Genomic DNA, 17,114 nt, shown 5'->3' on the forward strand with positions numbered 1-17,114 from the left:
TTATCTCTTCCATATGTATGCAGGACATCATACAAAAAGCCAGATTAGATTCAAAAGAGGGAGGAGTGAACATTGATGGAGGAAACATCAATAATTTAAGCTATTCAGATGACACCAATTTACTGGCAAAAAGCAGCAATGACTTTAAAGAACCTCTGATACAAAGGGAAAGAAGAAAGTACTGCAGTTGAATAGCAAGAAAACCTAAAGCATAACTACAGAAGAATTACACAACTCTGATATTGGCAATGAAGAAATTGAAATAATGAAATTATTTTGTATACCTTGGTTCAGTCATCAATCCAAATGGAGACTTCAGCCAAGAAATCAGAAGAACTGTGACCTGGAAGGGCAACAATGAAGGAATTAGGAAAAAAAAATTATCAAGAGAAAGGATGTGTCAGTGGAGACCAACACTATGATCATCTGTACTGTTCAGTTCCTGATCACTGTGTAGGGATGTGGAAGCTGTATAGTAAAGAAACTGTAAAGGAAAAAAAATTCTTCATTTGAAATATCATGCTGGAAGAGAGCTTTGTATGTTACCCTGAACTGCCAGAGAGTTGAACAGGTGGGTCACGTAGCAAATTGAGTCTGAACTACCTCTGGAGGCAAAAATGACAAAACTGAGGCTGTCCTAACATAACCTTACGCACATCATGAGAAGTCAAGAAATACGCAGTTTCTCTGGAATAGATAATAACGCTGGGAAAGGCTGAAGGCAGCAGGAAAAAAGGAACACCAAATACAAGATGGATTAACTCCGTAAAAGAAGCTATAGACTTGCACTTACAGGAAGTGAGCAAGGCTGTTGAGGACAAGGCATATTGAAGTTCTCATTCATAGAGTTGCCATGGGTTAGATGCAACTTGATGGCACATAACAACAAGCTGTTTATCTACTGTGGTTTGTGTCATGTGTTAAAATAGCTTCTGCTTCCTATGCCAAATTTTCACATTATGTTTGTGCGTCTGCTTTCCAGAAGCAGCATTGAGATAGAACAAAAACTATATCCTGATTCAGGTTTGACACATTGTATTTTGGAAATAAATGTTTTTGTGTCAGTAAATATATCCATTATTGTGACAAAATAATCATTTAATGCTGTGTTGTCTCATTTTTATACTACTTAATGGGAATAGTTCATTTAGTACAGAATTTTGAAACCATTCTCTTTCATTTTTTTGCAGTATCTGCTACTGTTACTACTACTCAGACACCAAACAGTGGACATTCCAAACCACAGACACCAGTCACCTCTGCACCATTGACTTCTGCATCCTTGACAACATCCGTTATTCCTGCAGCTAACACCGCGACCGTTGTTGGCCCTGGCCAAGTGCCTGGTGGCAACACACAGCCAATGTCTGTTTCACTGCAGTCTTTGCCAGTAATATTGCACGTACCTGTTGCAATGTCCTCCCAGCCTCAGCTCCTGCAAGGCCATACTGGTACCTTAGTTACTAACCAGCAATCTGGCAGCGTTGAATTTATTCCTGTACAAAGCCAATCTAGTGTTGGTAACCTGACCAAAACCCCACTGGCTCTGTCACCAGCTAATTCAGCAAAACCAAACAATAATACTTCTCTACCTAGTTCTAGCATTCAAAGGAACTCTCCAGCCAGTGTTGGCTGCTCAATAGGGACAACTCTAGCAGTGCAGGCTGTTTCAACAGCACACCCTGTTGCACAAGCTGCAAGGACTACTTTAGCTACTGTGACTACTTCAGGAGTATATACTCCTCCCGCCAATAGGAGCGCCATACAGATGAAGATCCCTTTGTCCTCCTTCAGCAGTCCAGCTCCTTCTGAAACAAGCATTGTAGCAACACCTAGAGTTGGTAAGTTTTACACATCTACTGCTTTTTACCTGTAGTTATTTCCTTTTGCCTTACATTGGCACTTAAGCGGAATAATGCAGTAGTGGTAGCTATTCTGCTGACTGGCCATTTGTACCTGGTTGCATAATCAGTTATGTAACCAGAAACATGATGGCAAATCAGGAAAACTAGTTGTGTGATTGCCCTTATGCATCTAGGTTTTTGCAATAGAATTTTGGTCACCGATTTCAAGGATATGTAAATGTGAGTAATTCATACTAGAACTTTGTTCAAATACATGATTTGGAATTGCTTTGCTGTGGCTAGTTCAAATACGGTAGGATTCTCATATCTGTGGGGTATTGGTGCCAAGCCCTCCCCCTGGGCACTTCCTGGAATACTCAGATTATACTGAGTACTATAATAAAAAAGAATGCTATACATAGCATGGTCTCTGGCTCCTTCCTATGGCCAGTTCTGGTAACTTTATCATTAAAATATATTTTGGAGGATTTTTCTTTTAATATTTTCAGACTGGATAAGTGACTTAGGGGATACTGGTCTTGCTGATATGGGGGTTCTACTGTATTATAGTAAAATATTGACATTACGCTAAAAAAAATCTGGTGCCAATTTCTGTTAAAATTACCCATGTAGTTAAAATTCATTGTTTAGTTAAACAATGTGGTAAGGTTGTTTCTTGATCCCCTCAGAGAATCAGATGTCCAGGTTGCTACCAACTCCAACAACAACAGATAATCCAGCAAACAAGAAAACATCAGAGGTTGCTTCACAGGTAAATCGGTGTTTGTACAGATACACAGTGTTATACACTAAAGTATAAATCTCATCTAGAAAACAATTTTTCCCATTCAGTAAATAAACTGTGATATTATGTGTTACATTTATGTTGTATTCTTGATTTAATGTTTATTTTGAAGTGTTAATTGGAAATGAATGTTCCTTATGGTGTAGGATTATTTACTATGTGACACAGATTTTGAAAGACTTGTTGAAGCCAGAGCTAGCAGTGACATTGCATAGTTGTTACCAGCCTTTCTTGAGGTGGAGTGTGTTAATGCATGAACACGCAGAAGTTTTTTTTTTTTTTTTTGCAGAGTAACTTCAAGGTCCTTGTGGCAAAATGCCTCACACAGACACGATAAGCGTCTTCCACTCCCAGGCGTGTATTTATAGGATATTTACAAGTATACAGAGCGACACCAGGAATTCATCAGAATAGCAGGAATATATATTCTCTGCACAGTCCACATATATACGCTTATGCATCTGGCTGTGTCCAATCAGCACAGATGTTGCATCATCTTTGAGCCAGCCCTCCTGAGTCACAGTGACTCAGCATTTTGACATGCCTGAACATCATGGCAGCTCATTAGGACATTTTATACTCTGACACCCCTAATTTACACCTGAGCAAAACTCATACCCATTTCCTTGGTTATCTCTATATGTCTTTGTGCACTTAAGGGTTTTGTCATAATGTCAGCAATGTTTCTCTCTGATTCACAGTACTGTAACTATCAGTTTTTTGTTTATTGTTTCTCTGACATTATGGTATTTGATGTCTACATGTTTACTTCTGTTTTTCATCTTTTCTGTCAGTGCCATGTGGATGCAACTTGTGTTATCCTCAAACACTTTTATTGCATTACATACTTTAACCCTTAAATCTTTGATCATTTGTCTATACCAAATTATTTCTGAGCACAACTCTGACAAAGCAGCAAACTCAGCCTCAGCTGTTGAAGTAGCAATGGAACTTTGTTTTCTGGATTTCTACCCTACCAGCACATTTGCAAATATTACTGTGAATCCAGACATGATTTTCTATCAGTTTTGTCGTTTGCCCAATCACTGTCTACATAAGCCATCAATTTTAATTCTTTTGAAGGTTTTATGACCAGGCATCTTCACGTTCCCTTCAAGTACCTAAATACTCTTTTCAGTCCTTGCCAGTGCTTTACCATGGGCTTAGACACATGTCTACTCAACATACTTACTGCTGCTACAATGTCTGGCCTAGTCCAGTTTGCTAAGTACATTAGGCTGCCAATCGCCTGATTCTGACTGCCAAGTCTGATTCTGACCCACTTCAGTACCATCCTCGATATCAGCATTCCACTTCTGATGACTCCCCAGTCCCCCCACCGGTACCAAAGCACCGTACATCATCCAGCAAAAGGAAACAGGTCTTGGTAAGGACCTGCCTCAACCACCGATACCAAAGCGCACTAAACCATCTACAACGCCTGCGGTACTGCAGGAGGCCACATCATCGTTATAGGCTACTACCACTTATACTGGCCTTTCCCCGATACCACACCAGATTACACTATCCCATCATTCTCTCCGTGCAAAGGTTCAACATACCACTCTTCAAACCTCACTTACCAAACGGAAAATTACCAAGTCAAAACCTGTACAAACTGCTGCATTAGATGATGAACCCTCTCCATCTCAAACCTCATTGTCTAGATCCTCTAATACTGATACCTCAGATTCCTTTCTACCCCCTGAGTCACCGCTGAATTTGCCAACTCCAGACTCTGATGTTGCGGATAGGAATCCACCTTCTCCGTCAGAGGATTTTTCATCTTACAACTGGTTCTACGCATTACTAAGGCAATGGACTTAGATGTTCAACAACCAGTGCAGTCTGATTCTGACAAAGTCTCTGAGGACATTAACGAAGACCAGAAACCCCCCCCCCCACTTTATATGTGGTTTATTCCATCTCTTCTTAAGTTGATTAAGCAAACATGGGCTAAGCCATCCTCTATCCAACAGATCACGAGATGAGTCGAGAACCTGTATAAATCTGATGGTAACAATACAGACTTCCTTTCCAAACATCCACTCCTAAATTCAGTTATAGTAGACACAACTCAGAATAAAGCTAGAAATCGCTCTAATGCAACACCGAACAATAAAGAAGGAAAGAAACTTGATATTATTTGATGCAGGGTATACTCTCTGGCTTCTTTCACTCTTGGTGCTGCAAACTACCTTGCAGCCATGGGAGCGTACCACAGGTTCTTATGGAACAAGGCGCTCCCTTCACTCCAATCAGCTCAGGGTGAATGTAAGCCGAGAGGGCCTGGCCTTTCATCGGGAAGCAATGGCTTTAGCTCGCCAAGAGCGCATCACGGCTAGACATATCGTAGAGGCTGGCTCAAGACACATGGCCACTGCTGTTGCCCTTAGCATGCCTGGTTACGCTCTGCTCATATTTCAGATGATTCCCGCATGTGTATTGAGGACTTACCCCTTGACGGGGTCGGCCTCTTCGATATCAACTGATGAAATTCTTGACAACAGCAAAAAATGAGAAAAACTGCAAGATCTTATAATACACAATCCTACTACAACCCACAACTCTATCAATGGCGTCTACCATATCCCTACCAACAATACAAACCATTTGTTGACTGAGATACTTAGCTCAGTCTGCCTCTGCCTTCCAGCCTTGCCAGAACAATCAGTGCCAACGTCCACGTCAGTCCTTTCGTATACCTGACAAGAAACCAAAGCAAAATTTTGGAATCTTATCCAGCCCAGTTCTCTACTCTTCACTCCCCTTGTACTTATTTGACTTGCCTAGCACCTCATTTCACATCGTGGGTGACCATCATCAGAGACAAATGGGTACTCACCATCATCATCATAGGCATCCTTCAGTTTCAAGAGACTATGGTAACATGCTCTGTATCAAGAAGTGTCCTTTCCAGAGCATGAAGCCTGGGTAAAGTAGTATGGAGGATAGGCTGTTACCCAAGCAGCAAATCCCCCCTCTCCACGTTGCTGAAATGGTCGAATGGAAAGGCAAGAGCCAATACAACTGGTTCCAGCAATGTCGCAGGAGTTGGCAGAATGACACGAATTGTCTTTGGGACTCCAGCTCCGGATTTTGCCTCTAGGTTAACTCCTGAAGCCTTTTCCATGAGTGGATATAGCCACAAGGCAGTGGAGGTTTAAAATTGGAGTTTTCCTTCTCCTAGATGGGCTGCCTTCCATGGCTGACAAGCCCCACCTACCCGGCCTGCTCTCTAATAGTGTGGAAGTATGATCCGTCCCTTAAAACTTTCCTGCCTCCCAGGGGTATGCAATGCTAATTGGTTTCCCATTTGCCATATTAGGGTCAGAGATAAAGTCAGAGAATTTGAGGAACATGGGGGGGAGAGAATTGAGTCTAAACTCCATTTTAAAGCCTGCCTGCCTGCCTGGCCCCTCACAGAATACTGTATTTTCTGATTTAAAAAAAAGACTTTAGAGCCAAATTTTAACCACACACATTTTAAAACTAAAATCTACACTGCAAGACCCATCAGAGCACAGAAAAATAACCCTCCCACCTAGCCCAATCCCCCCCAGCTGCAAAAAACCCTGTACGGTTCAGTAAATATAGTGTACTCACCGAGAACAGGCAGTCTCTCTGTTTACAAAAATCCAAAAATTAAAAATTAAAAAAGCCAAAAAATACAGTCCATACAGTACAGTACCAGGCAGTACTGTATAATACCAAACAGTACCAGGCAGTCTGAAGACTCTCCCTATCTACTCCCTAACTGTTTGGACAAGTGATGTTATAGACAAGCACCCTCTTCACTGGCCAAAGGTCATGTTGAAGCTCCATTCACAAGTAGAAGCAAAATTTTGCGAACAGAGCTGATCGTAAGCTGGATTGTTCGTAGGTAGGAACGTTCGTAAGTAGAGGTTCCATATAACTTTGCCTCATGTTGCGTCTGTAGCAATGGTGCATCCCCAGATAGATTAGCATGGTTGCAGTCCGGAAGAATAACCTTCAGAACAGGGCCAAAGAGCCTGAAAAACCCACAACAACTTGGTAGATTGTGTTTGATATTTTTAAATAATAATAGAGATAACTGAAAAAGCAACCCAACTGTTATATATAGCTGACCTAAAATTACAGTGGTGCCTCGCTTAACGATGTTAATTGGTTCAAAAAAAACCATCGCTATGGGAAAACATTGCTAAGCGAAACACCATTTCCCATAGGAATGCATTGAAAAACGGTTAATCCGTTCCAATGGGAACGGATTGCCATTCTTAAGCGAAAATCGCCATAGGAAACATCGCTAAGCGATACAATGTTTCCCCCATTGGAATGCATTGAAACCTTTTCAATGCATTCCAATGGTTTTGCGATGTCCGTTTTTGCAATTTTAAGTGTGTCTTAAAAGGTTCAAAAACGGTTTTAAATGCTTGGGATCGTTAGTGCACCTTCTAAAACTTGCAAAATTAATTTGGCTTTGATCTGACTCTTTGTTAATTTTTGGTGAATTTTTTTCTCCCCCATTGGAAAGCATTGAACTGCAGTATATGCAAAACGTCCTCCCAAGGTAGAATCACTACTAAATACAGTGGGGTCTTGACTTGAGAACTTAATCCGTATTGGAAGGCGGTTCTCAAGTCAAAAAGTTCTCAGGTCAAATCTGCATTTCCCATAGGAATGCATTGAAAACCATTTGATCCGTATCTGCTCTTTTCCGTCCATTGAAACTAATGGGAAGCTGCTATTCCGCCTTCGACCACTGGAGGGGGATATATTGTTTCTTTTTTTCTTAGGTCAAGAAAGGTTCAGGGAAGGCAGGGAAAATACAGTCCAGGCAGTACAGTACCAGGCAGTCTGAAGACTTTCTCCCAATCCACTCTCTAAATGCTGGGAGGAGTGAGGAAGCAGACAGGCACCCTTTTCACTGGCCAACAGTTAACTGAAAGTTCACATTTTGCACTTTCCCTGCCTCCCATGTGGGTTTTTTTCAGTTCTTAACTCAAATCTAAGTATGTAAGTCAAGTCAATATTTTCCTATGAGAGTGGTTCTTAAGTCAAAATGTTCTTAACTCAAGCCGTTCTTAAGTCAAGACCCCACTGTATACTGAATATTTAGCAAAGATATTCAGATGATACTTGGACTTCACAAATGTCCATTTTTCTTATACAACATGCTAAGTTCCAAAAACTAGATAGAATAGTGTTTAAAAATGGCAATATCTTAAAATCATTAGCAAGTAACAAGTATAAATTTCTTGGAATACTAGAAAAAGATAATCTCCTGCATACAGAAGTTAAAGATTTGACACAAAGGGAATACATCAAACTGTGGAAATTTCCAAAAACAAAATTAAATGATGGAAATGCAATTCAGTTCAGTTCCAGTAATTAAATACCTAGCTAAAATAATAAATTAGACCCAAAGTGAATTAGAAAATTTAGATAGAAAACACAGAAATTAGCAACTATGCATCATGCACTACATCCAAAAAGTGATGTGGACAGATTATAATCCATGCATTTGAGTTTATGGATTACTTCCCCACTGTGCTGTCTCAAAGAAGATCCAGTATGTATTGCCCAGGACAAGCTGCAAAGTTCCACAATGCTCCCCCACCCCCGAAGAAGGGAATGGTAAACCTCTTTTGTGTATTCTCTACATAGTAAACCCTGAAGCAGACCACTCTAAATCAGAATTGATGGCACATGTTTTTCTTGGATTACTACAAATATAATGGGTAGCAGAGGAAGAAAAAAGAAGCTTAAATGATTATAGTAATAACATTAGAGAAAAATATTGAAAGTAGTGTAAACTGAAAACATTGAAAAATAACAGAAATGAAGGTTGAATATAAGAAACAGCAATTTGAAAAATTAAATAGCTGAAAAAATAAACTGAAGAAAGAAAGAAAACCAAAGACTTAATTTTTGCTCCACAAGAATAATCACTCCAAACTAATGACATGAAAGCTAAAATTCATGGAATTAGTGTACACAGCAAATGTCAACTCTGGAAAGGGAAAAAAATGAAACTCACACCTCATCTGTGAATGCTCAGAGATTGCACAGACAGACTTCAAAGCTAGACATGATAGAATTTCAATATTAAATATTAATTCATGATTTAAAAAATATAATTGATAGCATCCAAGAATTTGTGGGAACACCAGCTAGAGAAGGTGTCAGAAAATGACCAGCTCAGAATCTTGTGGGTCTTTCATATTCAAACAGACAGAAACCTTGAGCATAATGCATAGACATTATAAAAGGATGAAGAAATGTCTGGATAATTGGCATTGCCATTCCAGGGTATGCCAGAATTGAAGATAAAGAACTGGGGGGAAAAATAGAGATGTGGCAATAGAAATACAGTGGTGCCCCGTATAGCGAGGTTAATCCGTTCCGGATTAACCTTCGCTATACGAAATCTTCGCTAAGCGGGAAGTAAAAAGCCATTGGAACGCATTAAACTTCATTTAATGCGTTCCAAATCGGCCCTAAACTTCCCACTTAGAGAAGTTTCCTGGCCCCGGGCAGCCATTTTCGCGCCCTCCCATCGCTTGCCGAGGGCGCGAAAACGCCACGGGGGGCCATTTCGGGTCGTTTTGAAAACGGACCCGAAATGGCCCCGCGCGGCGTTTTCGCGCCCTTGGCAAGCGAGGGGAGGGCGCGAAAACGCGGCGCGGGGCCATTTCGGGTCGTCCGCGGCCGTTTTGAAGCCGCAAAACAGCTGTTTTGCGGCTTCAAAATGGACCCGAAATGGCCCCGCGCGGCGTTTTCGCGCCCTCCCCTCGCTTGCCGAGGGCGCGAAAACACAGCGCGGGGCCATTTCGGGTCCTCCAGCGCCCATTTTGGAGCCGCCGATCAGCTGATCGGCGGCTCCAAAATGGCCGTGGGACACCCAATCGTCGCAAAGCGAGGTGCGGCGATTGGGTGCTCCGTATAGCGATCCCGAAAAAGGGGATCGCTATACGGGTTCGTCGTTGTACGGTGCGCTCACTAAGTGAGGCACCACTGTAACTTGTGGATGAAACACATTTATTTCAGTGGTCCCCATAATGATTGGAGCATTGGGAACAGTGCTGCAGAATTTTATAAAATGCTATAACCAGCTGCAGATCTCTGAAATAACACCATCAAAGCTAAAAACAAAAAACAAACAAAGAACCCTAACAATATTAGGAACAACATAAATACTACACTGATATTTAACTAATACTTAGGTTTTTGGTTAAAATTTGTATCTGTTATGTATAAAATCAGTCAAAGATTGTGTCTTGCAATTTCTAGTAGTAGTAGTAGTAGTAGTAGTAGTAGTAGTAGTAGTAGTAGTAGTAGTAGTAGTAGTAGTATGCCATCAAGTTGATTTCAACTTGCAGCAGTGATCTTTTTTCGGGTTTTCTAGCTATAGAGAGCTCAGGTTGACTTTTCCCTTTTCTGGCAGGACTCTGGGACTGTGTAGCTTGCCCAGGGCTACACTGGCTAGCTCTAATGTTTTTATTTACTATCTAAATTTCAGAGTTGTTTGTAAAATCCTGGTAATGCATGCTCTTCTGAGATTATTTAAATGTGAATGTTATTTATTCTTTTTTGCTTCATATGCTTAGCTGTCATCTGTAGCAGCTAAGAAAAAAACAAGTTGCACAATAGATGTCCTGTGATTCCTTGTATAAACATGTACTGGTTCATCTCCAACATAGAACTGTAACAAGTTGAACTGTAATTTCTTCTTCATGGTCTCTGTGAATGCACACTAATGGGTTAAGTCTGCGCTTGTGCAGAGATCTCCGGAATATTCTAGAGCTTAATGCTGTTAGGCAGTGCAACACCCCCTCAGCCCACGAGGTCCACCCACCCTCAGAGTTACCTCAGTTCTTTTTTGCTGCCATCGCATGAGGTCTCCTCTTCAAGCTGCTGCTCTTCTGTCACTTCCAACTCCTAAAAAGAACACATTTTCCTTTAATCTTCATTTCTTCAGCGTGGTCTTCTGTGAATGCACACAACAAAGGGTTAAGTCAGCGCCTGCGCGTGTCCCTCGGAACGTTCTCGAGCTCTGTAAAAGAAACATAGTTAGGAGTATGTGTACTGCGCATGCTCCGCCCGCCCTAGCCTCAGTTCCATTTCTCCGCCGTGCGAAGTGGTTCTTCTCGCTTTGAGCTCTTCCAGTCTTGCTGATTTTCCGTCGTTTTTCTGGATTGCTAACTCGGACTTTGACTTTGGATTGTTACGGACCCCTCTCTTAGTATTGTGGACTTAGTTTTGGTATTTCTCGGCTTTCTCGCCTCGCTCACGGCCGTTACCCCTTTTCCCGCCCTTTTTACCGGCCATTTTGCCTAGGGTGTATATGCCTCCCCCACCCTCCGGCCCTTTCAGCAGGTGTATCGTTTGCTCGGGAAAGATCCCGTTCCAGGACGGGCACGATACCTGCCTCTTCTGTTTAGGGGAATCCCATTCTCCCCAAAATTGTCGGCATTGTCAAGCGTTTACCAGGGCAGCATTACGGGCTAGACAACAGAGGCTGAAGTTACACTTGTGGGACGCGGCCCTTTCAGCCCCCACACCAGCCTCCATGGAGCTCCCTGCTTCCTCTTCTGCTGCCCAGGCCGATGGGTCCGTGCCATCATCATCAACATCTAGAGCGGCGGACATACCTGTCCAGAAACCTTTAAAAAAATCGTCCGCTCCGAAGAAGAAGTCTGCTCCTAAGACAGCCGCCGCTGCAAAACCTGGAAAGAAGGAAAAATCAAAGGGGTCGGCTAAATCCAAGGACCCGACTCCTCAGGCGTCCTCTGTACCTCCTAACCTCCCCTCTCCCATTCTGGAGGACTCTTCGAGGGACAAGGATTCGGTGCCTGAGGTGTTCGCACCACTTCCCCCTCGACAAGTTGAGCCGATTTTACCCCTTGGCATTACATCGCCAACGCCAAGCCAGCTTGTGCGAGCCACCGCAAGCTTGGGTTCTGCCCCTATCAGCCCCGTATCTAGCGGGCGGGCTTCTCCGGCTCACTCTGTGTCTCCAGTGTCTTCTCACCATCCGTCACCACCGAGGAAACGGGTGAGAAAGACGAGACACTGCTCCCGAGACCGCCATCGATCCCCTCACAGGGATGGCGCTGGGAGACATCGACGTTCCCGACGTCGCTATAGATCGACGTCGGATGACTCTTCCTCTTCTACCGATCGTCACAGACGACGTAGGCATCGCCACAGACACCGCTCCTCCACCTTTTCTTCGACGTCGACGTCCCCTGAATACCATCGACGTCGACGTAAAGTTAGATACGTCTACGTCTCCTCCTCCTCTGCATCTACTCCGCCCAGAAGGCGTCGACGTCGACACCGCAGGGGCGCCGAGGGCAATGCTCAACAACCTCCGTCGCTGCCGCAACCCTCGCTTGACGTCCCACTTCCACCTTCGACGTCGAGCGCATCTATCCAACCGCAGCGTCCTGCCCCTATGCTGCCAGTCGTTTCATCACCACGGCGCAAGAGGGGGCATGTCTCGTCGTCCGAGGATGATGTTTCCTTTTCCTCTCAATCGTCTAGCTCTGAGGCAGAACCCCCTCCCCAGCCTGACCCAGAGTTACCTCAGTTCTTTTTTGCTGCCATCGCATGAGGTCTCCTCTTCAAGCTGCTGCTCTTCTGTCACTTCCAACTCCTAAAAAGAACACATTTTCCTTTAATCTTCATTTTTTTTCTTTCATCTAACAGTAAGAGACTTTATCTGCCCCCCTCGCTTCCTTCCCCTTCCCGGCCATTTATGGCACCCCCCTTTCAAAAAGTGTGCTAAGTGCTCTAACAAGATTGCCTCTACAGATGGCCATAAGACCTGCCTATTTTGCCTGGGGGAATCGCACCAGACCGCTTCCTGCTTGATCTGTAAAAGTTTTGGAAAACAGGCACTTAAACTTGGAGAACAACGCCTGTGATCCTTTCTCTGGCAACAGTCTCTCCAGCCCCCTCCAACTATGGAGCCCTTTCCTAGCACGGAGGCTCCTGTTCCACCTGCACATGTTGCCTCTCCAACTCCTTCTAAGGCATATCAGGGGTCCAATCATAAATCTACCATAACATTTTCAACTAAAACAGCCCCTGCAGCCAAACCTGCCATGACTTCAACCCATTCTAAGCCAAAAAAGAAGAAAAAAAGCCTCTGACTCGCACCTTCCTCCACCGGCGGATTTGCCAGTGCAAGACCAACCTACCATCCAAATCTACTCCTCAGAGGATGCACTCATTGTTCCCTCCAGTCAACCTGAGTCTCCCATTTTGGCTCACTTCCCAACTTCGCCTGGTACAGGTGAGGCTACCTTGGTACAGACTTCGATCCGTTCCAGCCCAGTCTCTACTGCTCGCTCTGCTTCACCCAATGAGCATGAATCTGTACCGCTTCCTCCACCCTTTTCCCCCAGGAAGAGGCTAAGGAAAGACTGGCATCATATGGAACGGGATGATGAGGATAACAGACCCATGATACCTTCTGGGTCGTTTATCTCCCAAGAGCCATCAAAAAGAATAGACATACTAAGAGGGTCAGACTCTATGACTCCCCGGAGTGTTCTGAACCTGTTTCTTGACGCTCTAGATACCAAGCACATCGGTACCGTCTGGCCGAGCTTGAGTACTATCGTAACCATCGTCGTCGTAAACATTACTATTACTACAACTCTGACACTTCAGATTCATCTTTCTCCCCACAGTACCATCATCGGTAATGGGACAATCGCCGATGTTCATCTTCTTCGGGCTCTGACTCGGTACCATCATCCCCAGTACCAAAACGCAAGTCTCGCAAACGGCACCCCAACTCACCTACCCTCAGGCCACGGTACCATCCCAACGTTCCCATTCTCCCTCGGTACAAGAACACATCCAGCTTTTGGATAGTAGACACTCAGGTCAACTCCCACGACATGTTGCCTCGGTACCACAACCTGCCTCTCCAGTACTGCAACTCGTGTCAGTACCAGCTTAACAAACTTCTTCAAAATCGAGACATACCACCTCTGTACCAACACCTCCACGGTACGGTACCGCCTCTCCAGCACTCTCCATCTATTCATCCATGTCTAGTTCCTCCCATTCCTTGATGGTACAGGAGTCTCCTAACCTGCTTACACCTGACTCTGACTCCAATGCTCATCATCCTCTGTCTCCGTCCGATGACTTCTCAGCTTACTCACAGTTAATCCTCCGGATAGCTAAAGCCATGAAACTTGATGTGCAATAGCCTCCACAGTCTCAGTCAGACAAAGTATACGAGGACATTAATACTCAACAGTCTACCTCTCAGCATGAGCTTCAATCCTTCTCTATTAGAATTGGCTAAACAAACTTGGATGAAACCCTTTTCCATACCACAGATGTCTCACAAGGTGGAGAATTTTTACAGGACACACAGAGATGCCACTGCATTTCTCTTCAAACATCTCCAACCTAATTCTCTCATCGTTGACGCCACCCAAACAAGGACATGTAATAGGTCCTCCACTACCCCCAACAACAAGGAGAGTAGAAAACTGGACATTGCAGGGCACAGAGCATACTCCCTAGCATCATTTAATTTATGCACCGCAAATTACATAGCAGCAATGGGAGCATACCACCGCTACCTTTGGAATAAGGCTCTGCAATCTCTCCAGTCAGACTCAGGGGAGTATAAGACTCAAGGACTGGCTTTCCATCAGGAAGCCACGGCGCTTGTACGGTAGGAAAGAATCACTGCCAGACATATCATTGACTCCTCTTCCAGTCAATTGGTATCAGCTATAGCCTTTTGAAGGTATGTCTGGCTCAGGTCTGCCCAGATTCCTGATGATGTCCGGCTCTGCATCGAAGACTTACGGTTCAATGGGTCGGGTCTCTTTGACGATAAAACAGGCGGCATCCTGGAAAACCTGCAGAAATTAAAGAAAACTGCATGATCATATAATCGTTTCATTTCGTTTAGTCGTTTAGTCATGTCCGACTCTTCATGACCCCATGGACCAGAGCACGCCAGGCCCTCCTATCTTCTACTGCCTCCCGGAGTTGGGTCAAATTCATGTAATACCTTGCCATATTATAAATCGCAGTGTCCCCAATGGCGCCTCCCTCACTCATACTACCAACCTAAACCATACTCTGACAATACCAGGTACTCCACTCAAGCGTCCTTCTTACCAACCCAAGACCACTTTCCAGCATCATCGTCCCAAGCAGTCCTTTCCCCAGCCGGACAAGAAACAGAAGCAGAATCTTTGACTCACATCTCTACTCTCTTCCAGTACCACCCTCCACACGACCTTCTGCCCACCTACGATCATGGACATCAATCACCACAGACACTTGGGAACTTACCATCATTGCCACAGGCTACGCCATCGAGTTAATTTCCATACCACCTCCACGATTCGTTCTAACACCACCATCCACCGCCCTTCTTCTAGAAATAAAATCCCTTCTGTCAAAGTACGGCATCAGTCCGGTCACCCCTACAGATCTACAAAACTGATTTTTTCCCATTACTTCACAGTCCTGAAACGGGATGGAGGACTAAGACCTATTCTAGATCTTTGAGATCTAAATTATTATATCTTCACAAAACATTTCCGTATGGTGACACTAGAGCGAATCCTACCTATTCTCCAACAAGGTGTCTGGTTCACCTCCATAGACTTAAGCGATCGATGCATACTTCCATATAACCATTTGCCAGGATCATCAGAGGTTCCTCCAGTTTGCCGTAAGAGACCAAGTCCACGAATTCACAGCCCTATCATTCAGCCTCTCCATGGCTCCAAGAGTGTTCAAATGTATGACGCCTGTGGCAGCCCACCTCCACACCCTGGGCATCTTGGTATATCTTTACATAGACAACTGGCTCTTCGTCTCGCTGTCCCCACAGTAGGCAGTCACAGATGTTCGTACCACCATCTTTCTTCTTACGAACCTCAGCATGCGGGTCAATGAACACAAATCAGTTCTCCGTCCAACCCAACACATTGTTTACATAGGAGCCATTCTCGACTCTGTCAAGGGAAGAATATTCCTCACTCAAGAAAGGGTAGTAAAGTTTCACTCCCTCATCACTCATTCCCACCCATATTCCCATGTCACGGCTCACTCCACACAGTGCTTGCTGGGCCTCATGGCTTCGACAATGTCAGCCAAATCACATGCCAGACTGAAGTTACGTTCTCTCCATTCCTGGTATCACACACTATTCTACCCCATGGTAGATCCTCAGTGGAAACTTCTCAAGGTCTCCCCCGTACTTTCTGCTCAGCTCCTTTGGTGGGACAACCCGGCCAATCTACTCATTTTGCTCCTCTCCAATCATCAACCCAGATAACCGTAGATGCGAGCACCACCAGCTTGTGCGCACACTACAACACGCACTCCATTCACGATACCAGGTCCACCACGGAAGCCTCTCTACACGTAAACAACCGGAAACTCCTGGCCATATTCAAGGTGTGCAGGGTGTTCAAACCACTCATCATAGGCAACGTTGTCCGAATAACGATGGACAACACGACAGCATTGTTCTATATCAACAAACATGGAGGCACCCGCTCCCCCCTGGTCCTGTATCTCGCAGTACACTTTTGGGTGTGGTGTATGGAGCGGCACATCTTCCCAGTGACGGTCTACATAGCCACACACAACAATGTCATAGCGGACCAGTTCAGCCGCAAACGGACACAAACTCACAAGAGGTCCCTTCACTAACCAACCTTTCTACACTTTTGCAACCTCTGGGGACAACCTAAGATCGACATCTTCGCCACCCCTCAAAACGTCAAGTGCAATCTCTTCTGCTCCAGAGCGGGCATCGGCCAAGGATCTCAGGGAGACGGTCAGATAATGGACTGGTCCACCAACCTCCTGTACCTCTTCCCGCCCATTCTCCTGATACTCAGAACCATATCCAAGATCATGCGTGAACAGGCAAACGTGATCCTCATTGCCCCATGGTGGCTGACACAACCATGGTTCACTACCCTATGTTCCATCAGCACCAGCCAAATCTGCCTGCCCTTGATACCAGATTTTATCACTCAACATCAGGGACGGACCTATCACCCGGACCTTCAAACATTGCAACTCACCATGTGGCGGATCAGGTCTCGATAGAAAATATCCTGGCACATTCCCGCAAACCATCCACTACTAAACTGTACTCATACAAGTAGGCTACCTTCCTCCGTTTTGCTTAAACACCATAATTTACCCACAAAGCCAACTACCCTAGATGCTGTTCTCCAGTTCCTCACACATCTGTTTGGTCAACAACTATCTTTATCAACCATTAAAGTCTACCTCTCTGCCATCACTGCATACCAACCTCAAGACTGCAACGCTGCCATGATTTTCAGGCGCCCTACACTCAAACAATTTTTGAGGGGCGTAGCTCACATGTACTCTCCTGCCCCACCACCTACTCCACAATGGTCGTTCTCCCTCATCCTCCACTACCTGTGGAGACCACCTTTTGA

The 17,114-nt window shown here is 44.5% G+C and overlaps 1 protein-coding gene across 14 annotated transcripts in view; it reads left to right on the forward strand.

Annotated features, from left to right (window-relative positions):
- Positions 1-17,114, forward strand: part of ATF7IP (activating transcription factor 7 interacting protein) — a 147,905-nt gene that overhangs the window by 96,110 nt on the left and 34,681 nt on the right. For all 14 annotated transcript variants that reach the window (XM_078376099.1, XM_020787893.3, XM_078376096.1 and 11 more), the window contains 2 exons: positions 1,191-1,841; positions 2,534-2,616. In XM_078376099.1, the coding sequence (XP_078232225.1) occupies positions 1,191-1,841; positions 2,534-2,616 (734 nt within the window). The remainder of the gene's footprint in view (positions 1-1,190; positions 1,842-2,533; positions 2,617-17,114) is intronic.

This window comes from Pogona vitticeps, chromosome 5, assembly GCF_051106095.1.
Source record: "Pogona vitticeps strain Pit_001003342236 chromosome 5, PviZW2.1, whole genome shotgun sequence".
Lineage (NCBI taxonomy): Eukaryota > Metazoa > Chordata > Lepidosauria > Squamata > Agamidae > Pogona > Pogona vitticeps.